This window comes from Microcebus murinus, chromosome 10, assembly GCF_040939455.1.
Source record: "Microcebus murinus isolate Inina chromosome 10, M.murinus_Inina_mat1.0, whole genome shotgun sequence".
Taxonomy (NCBI): Eukaryota; Metazoa; Chordata; class Mammalia; order Primates; family Cheirogaleidae; genus Microcebus; species Microcebus murinus.
In genome coordinates this window covers 96689705-96713354 of record NC_134113.1, presented here as the reverse complement: position 1 = coordinate 96713354, position 23650 = coordinate 96689705, and the positions used below count along the sequence as shown (strand labels likewise).

The window sequence follows — 23650 nt, the reverse complement described above, 5'->3', positions numbered from 1 at the left end:
GAGGAGTGCCAGTCCCAATTCACCCATGGTGAGCCCAAGCTGGGTCTATGTCTCTCAGCCTCAGGGTCTGCCCCATTCTCCTGGGATCACCGTGCCAGCAGCACCTGGGAGGGCTGGCGGGTAGGGAGCTCACAGTCTGAGTTCCCCTCAGTCAGCTGTAGGGTCCCAAAAGGGAAGGTCTCGTTCCCTGGAGGTGCCCCCGGCTGGTGGATATATTGTCTCTCTGGGCAGCCCCGGATAGGGTCGGGGGAGGGGAGGAGGCAATATGGCGCCTGCCGTGCGGCTCGGGTCTGTGCATAGGGAGGTGCCCTGCAGGAGTTGGGAGCCTGGTGCTGCTTCTGCTACAGGCTTACCGCTCACTGGCAGTGGCCGTCTCTGGACTGGTTTCTGCAGGTCTCTCCACCTGCTGGGGAGCCCAGCAGTCTGAGGTGGGAAAGTTAACCACTTCACCTACCCTCGCCGCTGGTCTCCGGGCTGCTCCGGCGGTCTCTGCTTCTAGTTCTCCTCCGCAGCCTCCTCCCGTGGAGTCTCCCGTGGTCTCAGGTACCCCTCCTTCCGACCCTCCTCCGATGTTTGCTCGTTTTCTTGCTTCTTTCTTCTAAATTCTGCTAGAATCTGTCTTTTCTGCAGAGACACTCTGTCTGGCGGTGTTTCTTATCTGCCATCTTGCTTCTATCTCTTTCTTTTTTTTATAAACAGAGTCTCACTCTGCTGCCTGGGCTAGAGTGCCGTGGCGTCAGCCTACCTCACAGCAACCTCAAACTCCTGGGCTCAGGTGATCCTTATGCCTCATCCTCTTAAGTAGCTGGGACTACAGGCATGCGCCACCATGCCCGGCTAATTTTTTCTATATATTTTTAGTTGGCCAATTAATTTCTTTCTACTTTTAGTAGAAACGGGATATCGCTCTTGGTCAGGCTCGTTTCCAACTCCTGACCTTGAGCAATCAATCCTCCAGCCTTGGCCTCCCAGAGTACTAGGATTACAGGTGTGAACCACCCTGGAACTATTTTCTTAATTTCATTTTTAAATTGTTCATTGCACGTTGATAGAAACACAATTAATTTTTCTATGTTGATCTTGTATCTTGTAACCTTGCTATGTTCATTTTTTTTAGTTATAATAGATTTTTTCATGAATTTTAAAGGATTTTTTAAATGAAAGATGTCATCTGTAAATAGAGATAGTTACACTTCTTCCTTTCTAATACAGTGCCTTTTATTTCTTTTTGTCTAATTGCTTGGTTAGACTGTCCAGTATAATGTTGTATAGGAGTCCTGAGAGATAATATCCTTATCTCGGTCCTCATTATAGGGGGAAATTTAATATTTCACTATTAAGTGTGATGTTAGCTCTGGGTTTTCTAAATGCTCTTCATCAAAAATTCCATTATATTTCTAGTTTGTTTAGTGTTTCTTTATCTCTGTATCATTAAGGGGTGTCAAATTTTGTCAAATGCATTTTCTGTGTCTATTGGGATAATCATGTGGGTTTTGTTCATTATGTATTGATATGGTATATTACATAACTGGTTTTAGGGTGTCAAACCAACCTCAAATTTTTAGCTTAAATCCCACTTGGTCATGGTGTATAATTCTTTGTATATATTACTGGGTGCAGTTTGCTAGTATTTTGTTGAGGGTTTTTGTGTCTCTGTTCATAATTGATACTGGTTTTTAATTTTCTTTTCTTGTGATATTTTTGTCTGGTTTTGGAATCCCAGTAATATTGGCTTCATAGAATGAGTTGGGAAGTGTTTTCCCCTATTCTATATTTTTGAAGAGTTTGTGAGGATTGGAATTAATTCCTCTTTAAATATTTGGCAGAATTTACCAGTCAAACCATCTGTGCATGATCCTTTAAGTTGGGTAATTTTTTGATTAATAAATCAAGCTCTTTGCTTGATGTAGGTCTATGCAGATTTTTATTTCTTCTACCTGATTCTCTGGGTTAAAAGGTAGTAGGTGCCCCTTAGAGAGGAGAAAGTTACTTCTCTATTAAGGCTCACTCATTTCATCATATAGTTTGCTTTACCTGGGATGTTCTGCCCTAAGGTATTTAGAAAAATCTTTTACCTAATTAGTTTGTGCAAAGACAGTTAAAGTTTCATCTTTCATGCCAGTTCCAATGACTGGTAGTACTACCTGGAGTATTGTGGTGGGAAGAATTTGAAGTCCATATGGTCAAAGGCATGAGTACCAGATCTGTCAGCAATGTCTGCCATAGACAAGGAAGGAGAGGATGGTGGCATTTGTGTCAATCTTTGCTGCTTGTGACCTGGGAGGCAAGTAGGACCTAATATGTTTTCTCTTGAGTTCATTGTATAATTTAGGTCTCTAGGTATGAGGATAATGTGCTGAGATCAACTGGAAATTGAAGCTGCCTTGTCCTTATTTAATTTTGGAGCATTCAGATTTCAGTCCACAGGGATTAACTCATGAAACTACTTGTCAGAAAGCATTACTATGGTGAAGCACATGTATGAATCAATTATCCATATATACTTGGATAACATCTGAGTCATAGCTGATAATTATAAACCAAGTGGGGACTCTTCTTCTCTGCTGCCCATTAAAAATCCATGTGGCTCAGACACATATAGATTTTAGAACTAAAGCATTCTGGTAACCTCCATGGTTTGAGAACTACAGGTAGACCACTCCATTGACTTTGTTTGAGAAAGAAATCAATTAGTAAATGAGAGCTGTCACACAGAATCTTGAATTTAGCAGAGGCATTGCACGCTGTTCAGTTTAGCTTCCTGCTAAGTGAGATGCCAAAGCAACTGCAGTGGCGAGATTTCCCCAGCTTTCTGGATAGCTGTCTGATACCAGAAAGATGCCAGCTCTCAACAGTTCTCATGCTGTCATGTCCTTTCTTTAACTTTCAGAGACCAGAGAAAGACTGCTCAGGAGAGTGTCATGTGGAATTGGAGAATCAGTCAATCACGTTATTGAATTTGGGTAGATATGAAATACCAACAAACAATTAAACACATAAAAAGGCAGTGTCAATAATTAATCTCTAATAGGGAGCCCACTGAAATGCTATCGGCAGGACCAGCTACGTAATTTGCAGTACCCAATGCAAAATGAAAATGCAGGCCCTTTGTGAAAAAATAATTAAGAATTTCAAGATGGTGAAAGTATAACATTAAACCAAGTGAAGGGACCCTCTAAATGTGAGACCCTGTGTGACTGCACAGGTTGCATGCCCAGGAAGCTGGCCCTGCGGCTGGCATAATTTGCCTTAGGGAATCAATGTAAGAATATATTGTACAATTGGTGAAAGTCTGTTTGCATGCATACAAATCAGTTTATTTGTTCTATACAATAGTAGTTTTGGGCAAAATCATGATATGCATAATGTTTATCTTTCCAGCTTCAATTCATAGAACTTACCTTACCTACTTCTCTCACTGTCCTCTACTGTTGCCTGGGGCGGTGGTTACAACTGTGATTCTCCACAGGGCAGAGTTGCTAGAAATCAGTTCCTCTAGATGTCATCCAACCAACAAATATATTTTCAATGTCTGCCTCTACACTATCCAATATGTCAGTGAGTAGTCACATATGGCTATTTAAATTTTTAAAAAGTTCAAATTAAAATTAAATTTTAAAACATAGTTTTTTGTTACATTAGCCACATAAGTGCTTGATAGCCTCATAAGGCCAGTGGCTATCACAATGTGTAGCACAGATATAGAACATTTCTGTCATTGCCAAAAATTCTATCTATAAAAATAAAAAATGGCTACACTAAAAAAGTACAGACTTCACCACTACACAGTATGTACATGTAACAAAACTGCACTTGTACTTTATTAATCTATAAAAGTAAAAAAAAAATAAAATAAAATATTTTAATAGGAAAAAAAATAAAATCCTATAGGACGGTGCTGGCATGCACACTCCGGATCAGGTGCTGGGGAGGCAAGGAGGAGAGGGAAATCATTCTTTTTGGAAACACGGGAGCCACTTTTCCTGCCACCTTTGCCCACCTCTATAAGGTGGGGAAGGGAATGTGGGGTGTGGATAAGACGAGTGTTGCGAAAACCTTTAGAATACAAATATTCAAAAGGATGCATGGGAGACAGGGGAGAGGAAAGAAGACCCGAAGGTTGCTGATGTGACTATGTGGATTGGAGAGAACTGGGTTTTAAAGAATTTCATGTACGTCCTCGTCAGGCTCCTCTGCCTCTGCTTAAAATACTGATGCTTCCCAGCTTTTGGCTTAAGGCTCCTTTCTGCTTGTAGCGAAGGTGATTTTATCCCCTTGTGAGTTCAAGCACCTCTTCTGTGGAGATGACGCCCAAAGCCACACGTCTCTAATCCAGGCTGCGGGGATTCAGGGGTGACTCAGAAGCGCCTCAGACTCCACAGGGCCAAACCTGAGTGCATGCATTTCTTGCTCTCCTGTTATTGCCTCTGGCTCAGTAAATGGTTCCCTTGTCCAGGTCATGATTACCATAGGAACAATAACCAAAGTAGTAGGAATAGCAACTTAAATTTACTGAGCTTCTTTTATTTTGAGCACTGTATGCATATCACTGCATTTGAATCTCATAATACTATGATGTGAGCATTGTTATTACTACTACTATCATTTTACAGATAAGGCAAAGGAAGAACAGAAAGATCACACAGAACGTGACAGAGCTGTGGCTCCAGTGAATGCAGGCCTTTTTGGAGACTCTGGGAACTTCAGGATCCCAGATCCTGCCAGACCTGCTGAACCAGAGTGTGCATTTTAGCAAGATCTGATTTGTGTGCAGGTGGCTGTTAGCGTCTGAGAAGAAGCACTGAGATCTGGGGTCCTCCCTCCAACGCCCCGCCTGCCCACCACATTCAAGTGACAATGGTGTGGAAATCAGACTGAAATTGTCTTCCCTTCTCTCCTTTTTTCTCCAGGCCATGCCTTAGGGGAGGTCTCCACACCTTCCCACCTGTGTTATGGCATCCCCATGTGGCTGGACGTTTTCTATCTGTTGTCCTCATGGCAGCCAGAATAATTTTTTTTTTTTTCAGAATGATTTTTTTAAAACGTTAATTTGCTTAAAGTCTTTTAGTACCTCTAGGAGAGAGTCCAATCTCAGTAGCCTTCATGGTCTGATTCCTACTGGTCTGTCCAGCCTCATCTCTTGCTGCTGCCGCCAGGCAGGGCAGTTCTTCAAACATGTGCTCTCTTGTGTCCCTGTGCATTCTCCTGCACTGCGGCCTTGGCCTGAAACCTCCCTGACACCTCAGGGGCTGCTGCTCAGATGCCTGCTGACATCGAGATTGAGGACAGGTGTGGGAGGGGACCCTGGGGAACAGGCAGCGTGCTGTGAGCAGTCACTGCAAAGCCTGGCTCTGGGCAGAGGAGGGGCTGCAGGGGACAAACGTCTGCCCTATCAGAGAGAGCAGAAATCTGGGTTTGTATGTTGGCAATCACTTTATATTTGTTGGAAAATGTGTGGATTGAGGCTTCCTTCCACAACGGCAGAATGTTTAGTGCAGCATTTTCCCTCCCTAGAAACAACTATCTGACTGGAGAAAATTACAAAAGAGACTCCTCCATTTAAAGTTTTTAGAAATTGTCCTAAGGGCATATGGCAAACGGAGAAACATTCTTTCAAGAAAATCTCCTACATCTCAGTGAGAATAATAGGTGTCTGTGGTGTTTGAGCCATGAGTTGGTCCCCCAGCCTCCCCCAGCTCTGCCTTTTGGAAACGGCACTCAGAGTCCCCTGCCCTTTGGGGGGTGCTCCACAATGGGGCTCCTGTCCCTGCAGCTACCCGCGCAGGGCTGTGCCCTCGCCCTGGGAAAAGCAGGCCGCCCACATGTCACACATTCCCCAGCCTAGTGACACAGAAGCGTCACTGGTAGAGGTGACCGAGAGAGAGCTCCCCCCACCTACCCCTACTCCTAGGGTGTGATTTCAACTCCAGGTGCATCACACCAAAAATGCTGGGCTCTGGTTGTCTGTCCCCCAGCTTTCTGTCAGAGGGGAAGTTCCACACCAGAACGGACAAGCCAAGAAACCCAGGGGCTGGACCTCCTCCCCCACCAGCCCGCGTCTGCCCGCACAGCAGGGTCACTCCAGGAGGAGCGGGCTGCTGCCCCCACCCTCAGCCCGTGCCATGGTACAGAGGCTGTGTTCAGGAGGAGAGGCAGGACGAAAACCTCCCCAGCACTGTTTAAGGGACTGACCTTATTTGGGACAGAGCATAAGGAATTCCGTGTTCAATGGTGTTGTCTGAAACAGTAGAGATCTTGGTGGAGAACAAGTAAGAGTGTGCTCGTAGCTCCACGATACCAGTAGCCACATGGGACGCGCAGAGCAACCAGGAATTTAACAGAAAGAACCAGGGAAGGAGACAGCCAAGAAGAGCCCTCCTGGGGTCACACTCCTGGGTGCTCTAGAAGGTTGTGTGCAAGCCCTAGGCTGATCTTGTTTAGGAACAATCCCAGTAGGATGAAGGGAAGACTTAAAATCGTTCCCTAACAGACATACAGATCCTTCAACAGTTGAAGCTTCTAGCATGGGGGGCTTAAGCCCAAACCTCCGAACAAACACTGTGTGAACAAACTACTCTGACCCAGGGCAACTACGAGGAAGCCAGGCTTAAAAAGAAAATCGTGAACATCACTGGTAGTCTGGAAGACTACGTGTATACCTAAGGCTGTGCTCTCCCAGGAGCAATCAGAAAGAAAAAGACCAAGCAGCCAGCATGTGGGTCAGAATGTAGACTTCCTGAACTGTGGCAGCAGCCTCCACCGCGTACACCAAACACCTCACCTGCTGAGGGGGCTAGATTACAATAGATGCAAGCTCTGATGACTAAGTGGCTTATGATAACCCAGGGGCAAGCCCTAGGTAGCCAGGCTAAAAGAGAAAAACAGAAAAAAAAATCAAGTTCAGGGAAATTAGAGGCTGAATACTACAGGAGAAATGAACTTTGCAGACTTTGCATATTAGTTCAGCTAAGTCACTAAGCAAGTGATAAAACAACCAAGCAAATGACAATGGGATCAACCCTTGGGTTGATATACACAGAGTTGCTAGACTATGTTGTCTAAAATAACAAGTTTCCAGAAAGAAATTATGAGACATACAAAGATACAGGAAAATGCAACTCATGCACAAGAGAAAAGAAGGCAACAGAAACTGCATTGGAAGGGGCCCAGATATTGGGCTTAGTAGATACTGACTTCAAAGCCACTATTATATAAAAATACATTCAAAGAGCTAAAGGAAGCCATGTCTAAAGGATTAAAAGAAGGCTATAATGACAATGTCTCATCAAATGGACTCTAGCAATAAAGAGATATAATTTATAAATAGGAGCCAAATGCTAATTCTGAAATTTAAAATTATAAAAATAAAAATCGAGAGCTTGATTTTCATTTTCTGGTCTGGCATGTAAGGAGCTTAGAAGTTGCCTTTCTGTCCTAACAACAAGTAAGAAGCAAACTGCAAACTTAATAGCTCTACTTAGATCTGCCAGAGAAGTGAGGCTACAGGGCAAATTGCTGCTCCCGAACTGCAGAGACGGTGAGTACAGAGGACAGCAGCTTCCCAAGCAGAAGCCTCCACGGGAGCCAGTGCTGAGAGAGGGAAGCCCACACTATAAACTGCTGAACTGTGGAAGCTCAGTGCGGGCAACTCTGAGAATTGTCTCCAGGGAGCCCCAGTTCTAGGGGCCTCTAAACTTTTTTAAGTTTTACTTCCCGGACCTCTACCAGACCCTCGCAGTGAATATCAGAGAAAAATCCCCTCTTGTCCCTGGTGGGGAGAAGGGGAAAGGAGCTATTTTGAAGTATTCCAGACCATTCTGTTCTTGTTAACAATCCCTGCCTGCAGGAGAAACTATTTTTTTTTTTTTTTTTTTTTTGAGACAGAGTCTCACTTTGTTGCCTAGGCTAGAGTGAGTACCGTGGCGTCAGCCTAGCTCACAGCAACCTCAGACTCCTGGGCTCAAGCGATCCTTCTGTCTCAGCCTCCCAAGTAGCTGGGACTACAGGCATGCGCCACCATGCCCGGCTAATTTTTTCTATATATATTAGTTGGCCAATTAGTTTCTTTCTATTTATAGTAGAGACGGGGTCTCGCTCTTGCTCAGGCTGGTTTTGAACTCCCGACCTCGAGCAATCCGCCCGCCTCGGCCTCCCAGAGAGCTAGGATTACAGGCGTGAGCCACCGCGCCCGGCCAGGAGAAACTATTTTATCAGAGCCTGACCTGCTGGAGTTTTATTATAGCCTAACTCATGTGGTTTGAATGTTTGTCTTCTCCAAAGCTAATATTGAAATTTAATTGCCATTATGATGATACTGGGAGGTGACACCTTTAAGAGGTATTTAGATGATGAGGCTCCACTCTCCTGAATAAACTAATGCCATTATTGCACTGTTATTGTGGGAGTGGGTTCGTTAACATGGGAGCGGGTTTGCCTCTTCTTGCTCTCTTTCTCTCTCTCACCCTCTCTTTGCCCCTTCTGCCATGATGCCTTCCTCATGTTATGATGCAGTAAGAAGGCCCTCACAAGATGTCAGTACCTTGATATTGGACTTCCCAGCCTCCAGAACTAGGAGCCAATAATTTCTGTTCGTTATAAGTTACCCAGTCTCAGATATACTGTTATTGCAGTACAAAATAGACTAAGATACTAACCTACATGGGGGAAGAGAAATACTCAACTTCAGCTCACTCTAGCCTTTAACATTGGGGAAAAGGAATAAACATTTCTATTTATGATCAATTGATTCTTGGCAAGGGTGCCAACATAATTCAATGAGGGAGAGAATAGTCTCTTCAACAAATGGTGTTGGGACAACTGGATATCTAGATGCAAAAAAATGAAGTTGGATCCCTCATCACACCATACATAAATATTAATACAAAATGGTTATATGTAAATATAAGAGACAAAACTATAAAACTTAGGCTCAGTGGCTCACGCCTGTAATCCTAGCACTTTGGGAGGCCAAGGTGGGAGGATCACTTGAGGTCAGGAGTTCAAGATCAGTCTGAGAAAGAATGAGACTCTTTCTCCACAAAAACACATAAAAGTTAGCTAGGTGTGGTGGTACACACCTGTAGTCCCAGCTACTCAGGTTGAGGCAGAAGGATCACCTGACTCCAGGAGTTGGAGGTTGCAGTAAGCTATATGATGCCACTGCACTTCAGCCTGGGTGACAGAGTAAGACCCTGTCACAAAAACAAACAAACAAACAAAAAAACCCTATAAGACTGTTAGACGGAAATGTAAGAGTAAATCTTGGAGATAATGGGTTAGTAATGGTTTCTTAGATATGACACCAAAAATATAGTGATAAAAGAGAGGATTGGAAAGTTGGACTTCATCAAAACTGAATTATTTTTGCTTCAAATTGCATTATCAAGAAAGTGAAAAGACTACTTACAAAATGGGAGAAAATGTTTGCAAACCATCATATCTGATAAGGTACTTGCATCTAGAATATAAAAAGAATTCTTACAATTCAATAATAAAAAGACAAATTATCAAATTAAAAATAGGCAAAGGACTTAGATATTTCTCCAAAAAAGATATACAAATGGCCAAAAAAGCACATGAAAAGATGCTCAACATTATTAGTTAGTAGCGGAATGGAAACCAAAACCCCTATGAGATACCATTTCACACCCACTAGGATGGTTATTACCAAAATGACAAATAATTACAAGTGTTGTTGAAAATGTGAAGAAATTGAAACCCTTTTTCATTGCTGATGGTAACATAAAATGGTGCAGTCATTTTGGAAAACAGTATGGCAGTTCATTACATTGTTAAACACAGAGTTATCACGTGACTTAATTAAACTCTTAGGGGTGTGTGTATATATATATATATATATATATGAGAAATGAAAACATACACAGTGCAAAAACTTGTTTGAGAATGTTCATAGCAGCATTATTCATAATACCTGAAAAATTGGAACATCCTAAGTGTCCAACAACTGACGAATGGATAAACAATACATGGTATATCCACATAATGGAGCATTGTTTGACAATGAAAAGGAATGAAGCACTGACACATTATAACAGTAATGAACCTTGAAAACATGCTAAGTGAAAGAAGCCAGTCATAAAGATCATATTTTACATGTTTCTATTTATATGAAAACTCCAGAATAAATAATTCTATAAAAATAGAAAGTAGATTAGAGGCTGCCTGTGGCTGAGGGGGCCGGGGTGGGTTGGGTTGGGAAGGAACAGAAAGTGACTGGCAATTGGTATGAGGTTTCTTTTTATGTGGTGAAAATGCTCTGAAAGGCAGTGGTAATGGTTACTCTGTGAGTGTTATACAAATTTATAGCATTTATTAAAAATACTTTTAAATGGGTGAATTTTATTGTATGTGAATTGTATCTCAGTAAAGATGTTTTTAAAATGGAGAGTTGTTCAATGGGTATACAGTTGTAGTTATACATGATGAGTAAGTTCCAGATGTCTGCTGTGCAGCACAGTGGCCCTAGTTAACAACAGGGTTTTGTGCACTTAAATATTTGCTAAGAGGGTAGATCCCATGTCAAGTGTTCTTATCTCTCAATTTCTCTTCCTCCTTATCTTTCACACACACATATACACACTTCTTCCAAAGAAATACAAGGAAACGTTTGGAATTGATGGGTATGTTTACCACTTTGATTATGATATCATGGGTTATGTGAATGTCCAAACTTATCAAATTAATATGTGCATTAAATATGTGCAGTTTCTTGTAAATCAATTATAGCTCAATAAAGCTATAAAAATAAAATGGTAAACTAGGGCCTAGCATATGGTAAGCATTTAATAAATGTAGGATAGGACCTTAAAAAAATGTGTCAAGCACAAATCTCTGGACAGTTGGTCACCTGTCTCTAGTGACGAAGTCGAGGGTTGTGTCAAAGGTGACTGAGGGTCTGAGAACTGGGGAAAAGGCAGAGGCAATGGCAGAAACAGGGCTGCTGGCAGGGAAGCTAATGTGGGGTTGGAGGAGAAATGGGAATTCCTTTTGCAGTATGTTGAGTGTTCAAGTGAAATATCTAATATCTATTAATATCTACTATCTAATATCTATTAATTAAGATTAATAAAAAAGAAATGGTTTTACCCCCAAAGCAGAATAATTTTGTATGAACAAACATAAAATCTCCTTGCTATTGTGATAAGCCACTGAGGGTCTCCCTTTCCAACGAGCGTGGGGTGTTGGTGAGTTGTTTATGTTATGCGTGATGAAGGGGAATACTGGATAGCAACATTGAAGTAGTTAAAAAATATGACTATAAAAAATGGTGTCTTGTAGGTGTCTTCAGAAGACATACCCTTCACAGCTGCCTTCCCTCAGCGTGATCCTCATATTCATGGACGAGGCCCTGTCCATCATACAGCGGGCCGTCGCCAGTGTCATCAGCCGCACCCCCTCTCGGTTACTGAAGGAGATCATCTTGGTGGATGACTTTAGCTCAAATGGTGAGCAGCCTGATCAAAGAATCGCTGTAAAAGCTATCACTGGTCACCTGTGCTTGGCTGGCAAGAGGTTCTAGCTTCGTTCAGCTTTAGTTTAGGCCGCTTTAGTCTCTCATGCAGGGAAAAGAGAAAAATCATTTGCTGAGGGGCTTTGTCTGCTGGCCACACGTGGTCTTCGCAAAGTCAAGGCGGAGGATGATTATCTCGGTATGGAGATGAGGAAACTAAGACGCAAAGAGATCACAGAGTGTGCCCAAGTAGCGTGGCGAGTCAGTGGTGGAGCTGGGAGTCAGGCCCGGGCCGAGTGACTCCAAAGTCACCTGTGTCCTTCCCATGTACCACTGTGAAGGAGTCCTGAGGGTAGGAGGTGGGTGCGAAGGAGGGTCTCAGACGCCAGGAAGGACTTACAGTTGCTCCTCATGAGGAAAAGACCAATCTCCCCAGGCCATTAAGCTTGCAGAAAAGAGAGCTTTGGGTGCCGGAACCCTTCGAAAGGCAGAGCCTCTTGCTCACAGGATGTCCTGGCCTCAGTCCAGCCTAGCCACGGACGGCACGTGGGGAGTGGGAGGTAGTGGACCTGTGTCCTCACTTTGAGTTTATAATCCCAGCTCCTCCCTTATAAGTGCTATGTCCTTGAGTCACTTAACTTCTCCATGCCCTGGTTTCCTTATATGCAAAACATGGCTGTTGATAATAGTAACTATCTCATGAACTACAGTAAGAATCAAATGAAATAATAAAGGCTGTGAACATTATTTGTTCTAAGCACGTTATATGTGTTAATTATTTTAATCATTATGCCAATCCTATGAGGAAGGAATCACTTTTTTGCCCATAACACAGATGCACAAAACTAAGGCACAGATTGGTCAAGGAACTCACTCGACATCACACAGCCGGTAAGTGAGAGAACTGAGATTTGGCTGTGAACTTCAGAGTCCGGAGCTGTGGCTCAAACCACTGTGATACATTGCATGGCTTATATATAGGGTTTAGCATATGGTAACCTCTCAGCAAGTGTTAGCTCTTAGTTTTATTCATTTTGTTCACTAAATAAGTGAAACTAGAATTAGCAATTCGGGCTAACGGTAAGGAAGACTTTTCTAACTGTAAGGGCTGTGAGTGGTGGCTCGTCGGAGGCAGGATTTGCTTTTTCTCTGGAGATCTTTAAGTATGGAACAGGCTATTGTAGCTTCACGTTCTCTCCATGAGAGAGAAACAGAAAAATGACGACTTAAGCTCTCCGTTTTTGATTTTTAGGCACTGAAAATATTTCTCTTCATCCTTTATATACTCTCTTCTCCTTCTGACATAACTAAAGAAAGAACAAGAAGGTGCAATGACTAGGGCAAAATTCCACTGAAAACCAAAGAAAAGAGAATGCTGGTTTCATTTGCTTCTGGGCACAGAGACTGATTCCAAGTTGTACACGATGTTGTGAGCAAAAACTAGGCGCTTGATTAGAAAGACCTCTGCCCTGGGCACCTGGGCATCTGAAGATGCCCCAGCTCTGCTCTCTGGCTGTCCGAGATACCCTCAGGCGGATGCTCCTGCCTCTCTGGGACTCAGCTTCTTCCTGGGGCAAATGCAAGCGCTGAGCTGGAAGACCACTAAGGGTATCTTTTTCTGTGAAAAAAAAATCAATTAGTCTCTAACTCCATGTTCCCTGGGGGGCAGATAAAACTAAATTCAAGACCTTTCCCTCTGTGACAATTAAATAAAAAGACACAAGATTACAAAGGCAGGGTAGACAAATGTAGAGAAGCCCAATGAAGCGCCCTATTGTTCTAATCTGCACCCCTGTCGCAACACTTCCCTCTCACTTGGGTTTCCGTAGACATGGTTTGTTTGCGTGGGCACAGAAGAAGGAACAGTTAGCCATTCTTTGGTGTCCCACGGACTGGAATTGGCTTCTCTCCCACTAACTGTGGAAACCTCAGTCTGACTGGGGCTACACTGAGCATAAATCACAAACCCGCTGTGTTGAAATGATGAACATAATTGGATGTCTCCACAACGCATGCCGTAAGAAAATCTTACTACCCATGCGACTCTGGGGGCAAGTCACTCAACTACTTCATGCCTCAGTTTCCACATCTGTAATGTGGGGGAGATAACAGTGCCTACCCGATAGGACCATTCTGGGGTTTAAATAAGATATGCAAAGTCCCCAGGACAGGGCTTGCTCCTGATAAATGCTGGCTAGCATGGCTGCTCCTTGCTTACTGCAGTGCTATTTGTGGCACGGTTGAAATGCCACAGCCTGGTATTAGAGGTCTGCCCCTTTCTTTCTTTCGCTAGATGTGAAACTTGGTTCACATCAGTCAAATGTTTTGAGCACCAGCAGAACTATTCTAAACTTTTTAGAAATTATATCAATGTAAGTGGAATGCTGTATCTTCTCTCCAGTTTTAGGCAAATTCCACAATCAATAACTATTTACTGAGTTTCTACCATGTGCCAGGCACTGTGCAGGGAAGAGGGTGTTGGAGATTTCAAGAAGTTTCCATTTTAATGAACGAGGCAAGACATACCTATGGAAGAACTTTGGGTCAAATTGAGTGAGCTGTCAGTGCGTGCAAGAAAGCCCAGAGAGGGGACTGGGGTGATCTAGGGAGGCTTCCTGGACGAGGGGGCTTGAATTGAGACTTGAAGGCTTGGTAAGATTTGAAAAGAACGAGAAAACAAGACAAGACTCAGAAACAGGGATGTCGGCTGGGGATAGGGAGTGGGAAAAGATGCTTACAGTGTGAGCAAAGATGCAGAAGCCAGAAGCATCCTGAGCTGACCAACCTAGAATAAAGGGTTTGGGGAGGGGACCAGCAGGAGGGCCATGCTGGGAAAGGAACACAGGTTTACTTTAGAAGATTCATTGAAATGTCTTTAATTCTTGTGCTGGACCATAGGCATTATTTCTAAAGGGTGATTCAGAATCTGTGGCTCATAGAATTTTGGAGCTGGAAGGGTCCTGACAGACTGTAGGTCTCACAAATATGCTCCTCTTTTGAGAGAGGAACCATCAAGAACCTCATCCTTTGGCCACGAGGAGAAAGGACCTAGAGGGAGGGCTGGAGAGTTCTTGAGGCAGAGTGACGTGGTGGTTGAAGACAGCACGAGTTCACACCCAGGGCTGCCACCTACTGGATGTGTGACTTGGAAAAGTTTCTTAACCTCTCTGCCTCAGTTTCTTCTTCTGTAAAGTGAGGATACTATAATGCCTACTTCATAGGATTCTTTCAGAATTAAATGAATTAATATTATTAATAAATAACTCAGAGTCATTTGGTTAGGTATCTGCTTACTGCTTAGTGATTTGCATGCAAGTTGTTTTCATACATGTGGGGAATTCAGCCAGTAGGCTGAGTCAAAGAACAAAGGCACAGAGAGGCTTTATTGAAAGAAAGAGGAAAGAAAATCCCTGTAAATGATATGGAAATAGTGAATCTTGTTTGCATAATTTTGGGGGTAAACTCATTATCAAGAAGCTAGCAAAGAGATTAGTCTGTGAATTCTGTCCCAGCTGATCCTTGCGTAGTCCAACTAGGAGTATCTAAAACAAAACTACGTTAGTTGTTTATGGATTCTCCAGAAGGCTTGAGAGTTTAGGTGTGAAGAAGATGTTCCAGGCTTCCCTGCAATGTCATCCATCGGCATTTCTGCCTCAGTTAGGCCAGGTCTGTTCTGCTCATTCTCATAGGAATCTATACGTTACAAGCACTTATAACTGCCTAGCACACAGCAAGAAGTGTTGTCATTCTAAGTAAGATAGTGGAACTGTGAGAAAAAGGAAATTAGGAATGGAGATGTTAAACCTCGGGTGGAAGGGAGAAGAGGGGAAGTACTACCGTTATCTCATCTGAGACCAGGGAATTGCTCATTCCGTGCTGGAAGTAATCCAACTGCTATTCTATAATAGTATGAAACTTCTGCACCACATTGATTATGGTACTCAGAATTTCTATAGGTGTGCATTTGGTTGGCAGGAGAACTAAAGGTAAACTTGGATGAGAAGATTAAGATTTACAACCAGAAGTATCCAGGACTACTGAAAATAATACGGCATACTGAGAGGAAAGGCCTCGCTCAAGCACGCAACACTGGCTGGGAAGTGGCCACGGCGGACGTGGTCGCCATATTGGATGCTCATATTGAAGTGAACGCTGGGTGGTAAGGTGCCAGGAGGCTTCTTTTCTGGGAAAGGGCAGAAAAGAGATACTGTACATGTACTGAATACAAGAGAGGATATTGTGGAAATGGGAGAGTCAACACCAGACTTTAAACAAAGGGAAGCTCCAAAAAGAGCCTTCTTTTCCTCAGGGACTTTGTTTGGCCAAGAGAAGTAGTATAGGTTAGAGAAAAAGACAATGGGCTGGGAGAATGGACAGCTGCATCCTGGCTCAGATTTTGCCAAATACTTTGTGACTCTGAATAAGTCACTTCACTTAACTAGACATTTGTGTCTTTAATTGTAAAATGAAGAAATTACCCTTTGGTAATTCCTAAGGTTTTCCCAGCCATGAAATTGCATGCTATAGAGAGCTGTGATCTTCAGAGGATATGGAAAATCACACAGGAAAGAGACATCGTCTTGGAAACAGGGAGACCAGAGAGGTCATGGAAATTCCGGCAGAGTACTGATAGTCCTGTTCACAGTGGCCTGGGGGGCGGGACTTAGGCACCAATTTTAAATCTGCTCTTGATGTGGGTCTTCTGCCAGTGACCCCAGCTCTCCCGAACGCTGCAGAGATTCCCTGGACTCTGCAGAGTCCTGCTCCGACCTGGCGCAGCCTCAGTGGGGAAGGTCCTTGGTGCCGGGCAAGGTGGGTGGGCACACCTGCTGCCGGCCCGCTCGCTCCAGCTGGGCTCGCTGCTCGTTCTTCCAGGGCGGAGCCCATCCTGGCTCGGATTCAGGAAGACCGCACCGTGATTGTGTCGCCTGTGTTTGACAACATTCACTTTGACACCTTTCAACTGAAAAGGTATGAATTGGCAGTTGATGGATTTAACTGGGAACTGTGGTGCCGCTACGATCCACCGCCACAAGCCTGGATTGATCTGCACGATGTCACGGCTCCAGTGAAGTAAGTCTGAATGTGCTCAGGGACCTTGAATAGCACGTGGGAATGAGCTGTGTGGATTTTGTTTATCTTTGGGGGTAGTGATGGGGGTCGGAGCAGTGGAGGGCATGAGGTGAGGGACAAGGGATGGGGAAAAACCCAATGAGCTGGTCCCAGATAAGAAATCATAGACACTTTGCACTATATAGGGGCTTTCGGGCAAAAATAAAGCAAAGCATTTAACATTTTAGAAAATATTTGGGCCAGTTCAAACATTATCAGGCTATGAAGTAGGAATACCTATATAAAAAACAAGTAGTTTGGGAAGGATTACATGCACTTAGTAGCCGGAGGGTTTAGGGAAGGCCTTCAGGATAAGAAGAGACAGGTAGAGTTTTGAAGGGCAAAGCATCGCTGGCTTCCCGCCCACCTCCGTTCTGCCCCTGCCTCCTAGAGAAGGCGGTGACTCCCCCGCGTGTGCTCCGCAGGAGTCCTTCCATCATGGGCATCCTGGCTGCCGACAGGCTCTTCCTGGGAGAGATCGGGTCTCTGGATGGTGGGATGCTGGTCTACGGAGGAGAGAACGTGGAACTCAGCCTAAGGGTAGGTACATTTCCCTTCTCTTTATGGGGCAAAGCAGAGGAGAAATATTAGGAAGGAGGTAGGATTTCTGGAATCCTAGGACACGGCTGAATGTCATTAGCTCAGGAGGGGGGCAAGCGCTCGTGCTTCCAGGTCCTGGGTTAAGGAGGAGCAGGCAGGAGGGTCTCTGGGGTGCAGCTCCCTGGTGCAGGCCTGTGGAATCTGGGAGGGGTGGAGCTGAGGCTAAGCAGATGTCGTCTCTATTTTGTTTGAGGACTCTGTGCATTTTCCAAGCAACCCCTGGAATAAACCAACTTTGGCAGACAGCTCTCTATAAAACCAAAAACAGAGAAAACTGGAGTGTGCAGAGGGACCAAGGAATTTGGGCATGTGGACAGCCTGTCTGCTTTTGGACAGACAGCTAGAGCAGTGGGCACGGTGGCCTGAGTTTGTGCTGAGACATGGTCTACTCTAGGACAAGTAGCCAGAGGTGGGCAGCACAGCACGAAAATCCTCAAACCACTTCTAGCTCTGACCATTTCTGTGTGTCTGCACGCCCCAGCAGCGATGGCTATTCCTTGCCCCGACGGCTTCCTATGCTTGGTTAGGTCAAATGAACAACCCCAATTTTTGTGTTCTATAAGGGAATTCAGGTGTAAACCAAGACAACTAGAGAAATTCCAAGTGCAGGTTCACATTATATCGGTGTATCAGTTAACTGTTGACGAAAAAAAATGCCGTGTAACAAACCACCCCAAACTTGGTGGCTTAAATCAACAAGAATAGATTCTCAGGGATCTACAGGTCCAGGGGTTGGATAGGGTAGCTCTGTTCCACACATATTCATTCTGGGACTCAGCCGGATGGGGCAGCAGCTACCTAGGGAAGGAAAGCTCTTCTTGTTGTGCACAAGAGGCTAAGTGGGACCACATGAGGTCTCTTAGGGTCTAACTTTGGGAGTAGCATGCTATTTCAGAGTCAGTCACGTGGCCATGCCCAAAGTGGTGTGAAGACGTAGGGTCAATAAATCCAGTGTGTCAGAATCAATTTAGAACAGATTTCATGCATAAGATATCTCTTTCACAGTATTCCTTTTACCTCTTCAGTATAATGTATAGGGCCTTGTTATAATAGAAGGTGCTGATGCTTGAGTTTGTGGTTATTCTTGTTAGTTCCTTTTCTTTCATCTTCCAGCCTAAGGCTGAACTCTTAAAAGAGACAATATAAGGTAGTGGGAATAGCACAGGAACTGGAGACAGACAGACTTAAGTCCAAATCCCGCTTGTCTGTGCAACGTACAAGCTCTCCAAGCCACACCTACCACATCAAGCACCTGACATGGTGAGTGATACATGGCTTACACTCGATGGTTAATGGTAAAAATGTGTAATAAGAATGTCAGATAGCATTGTAAAAAATGCTGGAGCTGAGTTCTAGTCCTGGCTCTGACTGTGGACTGAGCTTCTATGAAATGATTTCTCTCCTCTCAGCTCTGAAATTCTGTGCCTAACACTAGGTGATCTTTGGTCCATTGTGGTGTCTGGAGGAACAAGATACTTTCCTATCTAGGGTTTATTAGTTCCACTCTCTTCAGTGTCTTTCTAAATGAGACTGATCACCATACAGCCATGTGTTGTACCCAATTAGGACCCACTCAAGACCCCACATTTGTGTTAACAAATGAACTTCGATTCTTGTCTGGGTTACACTTTAAGCCACAGTCATTCAGTCTTCATCCATTTTCCTATTTGTAAGTGAGGAGAAGCACTCTTGTTTAATGTACTGCATAAGGATGACGGTGCAATCAAAATATAATAGTGAATTTGAAATGATTTTATAAAGGTATTAATTAGAATGCTTGTTCAGCTTCTGTGACAGAGGCTAAAATAACAGAGGCTTAAACAAGATAGAGATTAATTTTTCCTCCCTGTAACAGTTTGAACACAAGCAGTTCAGGATTGCTGTGGAAACATTATGATGAGGACCAAGATTCTTTTATTCTGTGGTTCCACTACACTCGACACCACATGTTTTAACCAGTAGGAAGAAAAAAGAGCATGCCCCCTTTCTCTAAAGGTCACTACCTGAAAGTCGTGTATATCGGTTCTTCTCACATTCCAGTGGCCATGACCTAGTCACTGGCCACACCTGTGTGCACAGGAGTGTGGCAAGTGCAGACTCCAGCTGGCTGGCTGTGTGCTCGTTATTCCTGCTTTGGCTGTAGGTGTCCAGGAGAGTAGATATTGATGAAGGCGGTGCAATTAGTCTCTAGCATGAAAATATAAATGCAAAACTCATCATTTTATGCATGGTACATAGCAAAGTCCTGAAGGTGGCCCTAGTAGACTGTGGCTGGGTGTTTTCTACCTACCAGAGCTTTGGATGAATTTGGCTGGAACCCCAATTCTTCAACTTAGGACTAAAAGCCCCCATTATTTCTGAATTCCTCATGCTTTGCTCTTCCCTTTTGCATCTAGAAGGCTCTCTCTGTTTTTGTTCTCCCAAACACATGTAGAATACTGCCATTTCAGTTTCCACAAGAAATCCTATTGCTTTTAACATTTTGTGATTTTTTTAAAAAATGGACTTTGTTTAAAATATAGGTGGTGTCAGAGAAAGGGTCATTCTTCCCCTTTTCTTGGATCAGATAGTGTGTGACTATCTCCCTTTAAAAACTTCTAAGGGCTTTCCAGGATCTTTCTCCTTCCCGGAACAGATCTGGAGAGCATCAGAGCTGCATGGAGGGCTCTGCTCTGACATCTAGTGGCCACAGCAGGGAGGCTGCTCACGGCTGTGTGTACGTGGAGACGGCGGGTAGGAAAGCAAAACCAGCGTTTGTCAAGCACCTTCCCTATTCCTGACACTGCGCCAAAGCTTAACACGTGACCTGCCTGGTTCAGAATCCAGCCCTGTCATTTAGCTGGTAAACGTAGGCAAGTTATTTAAAGGGGGATAACACAATACCTGCCTGGTGAGCGTTAAATTCATGCAAAGTATTAGGAGAATGTGTGACACAAAGTCATGCATTATTATTTACAGGAGCTTCGTGTCTCTGTATGTCAGAGAGAGAGAGAGAGCAAGAGAGAGAGAGAGCAAGAGAGAGAGAGAGAGAGCAAGAGAGAGAGAGCAAGAGAGAGAGAGCAAGAGAGAGAGAGAGCAAGAGAGAGAGGGAGCAAGAGAGAGCGAGAGAGAAAGAGAAAGAGAAAGAGAGAGAGAGGCGATAGGGGTTTGGCAAATGGAAATAAATTGGAAGAGCAGAGTTTGAAAACCACTGGGCAAGGATAATCATTTACATTATATCATAAATGGCAATCCTGGCTTTCAACTTAAATTTAAAGCTTCTTGTGCCAAGAGTTAATTTTTCTCCCCTAAATTCCTGTGGGTTGAAAACTTCCATCAACTAGGAAAATTGAAGTAAAGTTGTATTTGGATTTTTGAGTGTTTGGCTGGAGAGGATAACAATATCTGAAAGCAAACTAGATGTAACCTCCCCATGATTGTGGGGACCAACTAGGAGACACAAAGAAGGATAATGGAAGAAAAGATGTGCCTCAGGTTAATCTTAGAGGCTGCCATGACTGAGTACCTGTTAACGCATTTAATCCTGCTCACAGCCCAAATGGTGGATGTGTCCTTTTAGCAGATGAGTAAGTTGAGGCTCGGCGAGGGTGTTTTACCTCTAGCTGCCAGGTGTACAGTGACTGAGTCAGGATTTAAACACAGCCAGTCTGACTTCAAAGCCTGACTTTTGTTCATTCCGCTGCTCTGGGTTGTGGGGTGCTGAGGAAGGGGCACCTGTGGGTTAAGAAATGGAGGAAGGGATGAAGCAATGACACTCTTTTGATATGTTAACTGAACCGGCAGGGTCTCAACCACTCACCCACATCTCAGGGGCTCCCCCTGGCATGAATGCAGGAGGTCGCTGACCACCACCAGGTGGGCTGATTAACTCCGGGAATCTGCAGCTCACACAGGCAGCCGGGAAGAGAAGACACAGCAGACATGTCATCAATCCAATGTTATCAGATAGTTCTATTATCTACTGGGATGAAGACCATATTAAGCTACATACTAGTTCTGAGAAGTGTATTTGTACCCATCAGTGTAGTAAGGATGAATATTTATAATTGGATCAGAAGCCATGATGTCTCTTGATCAAGAATTACTTAAATTAGCCATACACTGCTGTGCAACAATGCTATACGAACTTAGTGTCTTAAACCAAGAGAAGCTCATGCTGTCACAGCATCTGCGGGTCGGAAGTCCACGCACAGCTGAGCTGGGCCTCTGCAAGGCTGGAAAGCGTCACCAGGGATGGGTTCTCTCTAGGCCCGACAGGGGGTGGATCTGCTTGCAAGCTCACTCAGTCCTGGAAGTCTTCCAGACTGAGGATGCGTTCAGTTTTCACAGGCTATTAGTCGGAGGCCACTCTTAGTCCCTTGCCCCACGGCCCTCTCCTTGCGCTAGCTCACAATGTGGCAGCTTGCTTCTTCAAAACAGCGAGAGCATCTCCTGGCAAGATGGACACCACAATCTTATCTTGTGTAATGCAATCGCATACGTGTGATTGAGTACACTCTGTCACCTTTGCCATATTCTACTGGTCAGAAGCAGTCACAGGCCAGACTCGAGGGGAGGGGATTAGGCAAGGCCGTGGACACCAGGCGGAGGGCTCGTGGGGCCACCTCAGGGTCTGTTCAGCTCGCTGCCCTCTCTCTGGCGTGAAGACAGAGAGTCATGGGAAGCTAACTCCTGTGAGAGTGGCTCAGGGCATGGTGCCTCCCAGGACCTGGTCCTTCCCTTGAGGGTAGGTAGCAGAGGTGGCCTCTCCTTTTGTCCCTTAGGACTTCCTGAAGGAGGTGGGATTTCAGGAACGGTTTGAGTGACAAAAGAGAAGCAGTTTGGTAGAATTCTAAGGAACGATGATTTAGATAAATAGGTTGGGAAGGAATATGAAAGTGGAAGTGGAAGGACTGAACTTGCATTCTTTAAAAAATGATTCCTTGTGTCGATCAGCTATGCCACTCATTGACTGTGAAGCCCAGCCTGTGCGGGTGACATTTTTCTCTTGTAGGTGTGGCAGTGTGGAGGGAAGATTGAGATCTTACCCTGCTCCCGGATTGCTCACCTGGAGAGACACCACAAGCCCTACGCCTTGGATCTGAGCCCTGCCTTGAAGCGCAATGCTCTGCGAGTGGCCGAAGTCTGGATGGATGAGTACAAAGACATGATCTACTTGGCCTGGAACATACCTCTCCAGGTTTGTCATGGAATGGAACAGAAGTAGGGAAGACAGGGAGAGGAGGAGGTAGTGATTATGGGGTGGGGGATGGGAAGGAATAAAGCAAAATACCATTTCAGCCCTAAAGAATTAGGGTAAGGTCCCGTGGTGTGATAATAATGGCACTTAACATTTATGTAGCAGTATAGTACTATGTTCCAGGCACTGTTTCATGTATTAACTCATTAACCATCTCAACATACCTGTGGGGTAGGTTTTATTTTTATATTCTAAGTTTTACAGATGAGGAAACGGAGGCACAGAGAATTGTAAAAAACCTGTTTAAGGTGATACAGGGAGTAAGATTTAAACCAAGGAAGTCTGGCTTCTAAATTCCACGTTCCATTCTTAGCTAAGCCACGTCTTCTGCCCCGGCCGCCTGAGATCCACGTGGTGTGCTGTCTTCCATTACTGAGTGCTGCCCCTGGGCTCCAGCATGTTGAGCCGAGATGGCACACGGAAGCAGTTACCCCATTGGCAGACTGTTTCCCTCTGTCTCAGTGCGTCTTAGAGTAGCCCCAGGAAGTCAGGATGGTGGGCAACTGAGGAACGGATCTAGGAAGGAAAGTCTGGAAATGAGGTAGGGCCAGGAGCTGGGTTAACGCTGGGAGCACTAGGTCTGGAGAATGTGAGAACATGCAGAAATGCCTGAGCCTTCCGTAGAGTTCAAAGTCACCCAAATCTTTCCTCGAACAACCCAAGGTGCCAGTAATCTAGAGTTAGCTCACGGTTTGATAAGATGTATAGGAATTTATGCCAGGGTCCCAGTATACCCAGGTATGATAGAAAACAAGACTCCTCCAGGACACCGTTAGGTTTCTTATCTCTACAGAGTCATATTGTGACTGTCTCAAACTATAAATTGTCCCTCCATCAGTGAAATTCTACAAAGGATGATCTAAACTTTTACAAGGGCTGATCTGAAAGAAACCACAAAGGAATGTTCTGGGAAGCGGGCAGATACACAAGTGATGTCTGCATTTCCTTCTCAATTTTGCCATTTTAGTATTCTTTCACCTTGATTCCCCACAAATATTACTTCTAAAAAGTCTCTTTTAACCTCCAAATCTAGAATGTTCCCTTTTGAAAGCCTTTTTTTTTTTTTTTTTGGTCATCACGAGAGAGTTTTGTGCCTTATTAATACAAATATCTCAAATGGGAATGGTCTACATCGGCTTGCTAAGATGGGAAATAACCCTGAGTGGCCCCACTATGCAGTATTTGCGAATGTCTTTGAAACCAGCAGAGGTTTCTAGGGTTCAAGGTTT

The 23650-nt window shown here is 44.2% G+C and overlaps 1 protein-coding gene across 2 annotated transcripts in view; it reads left to right on the top strand.

Annotated features, from left to right (window-relative positions):
- GALNT8 (polypeptide N-acetylgalactosaminyltransferase 8) overlaps positions 1-23650 on the top strand; it is a 51771-nt gene that overhangs the window by 10068 nt on the left and 18053 nt on the right. For both annotated transcript variants that reach the window (XM_076007747.1, XM_012783125.2), the window contains exons 3-7: positions 11299-11465; positions 15446-15629; positions 16346-16543; positions 17008-17122; positions 22176-22361. In XM_076007747.1, coding sequence (XP_075863862.1) covers positions 11299-11465; positions 15446-15629; positions 16346-16543; positions 17008-17122; positions 22176-22361 — 850 coding nt within the window. The remainder of the gene's footprint in view (positions 1-11298; positions 11466-15445; positions 15630-16345; positions 16544-17007; positions 17123-22175; positions 22362-23650) is intronic.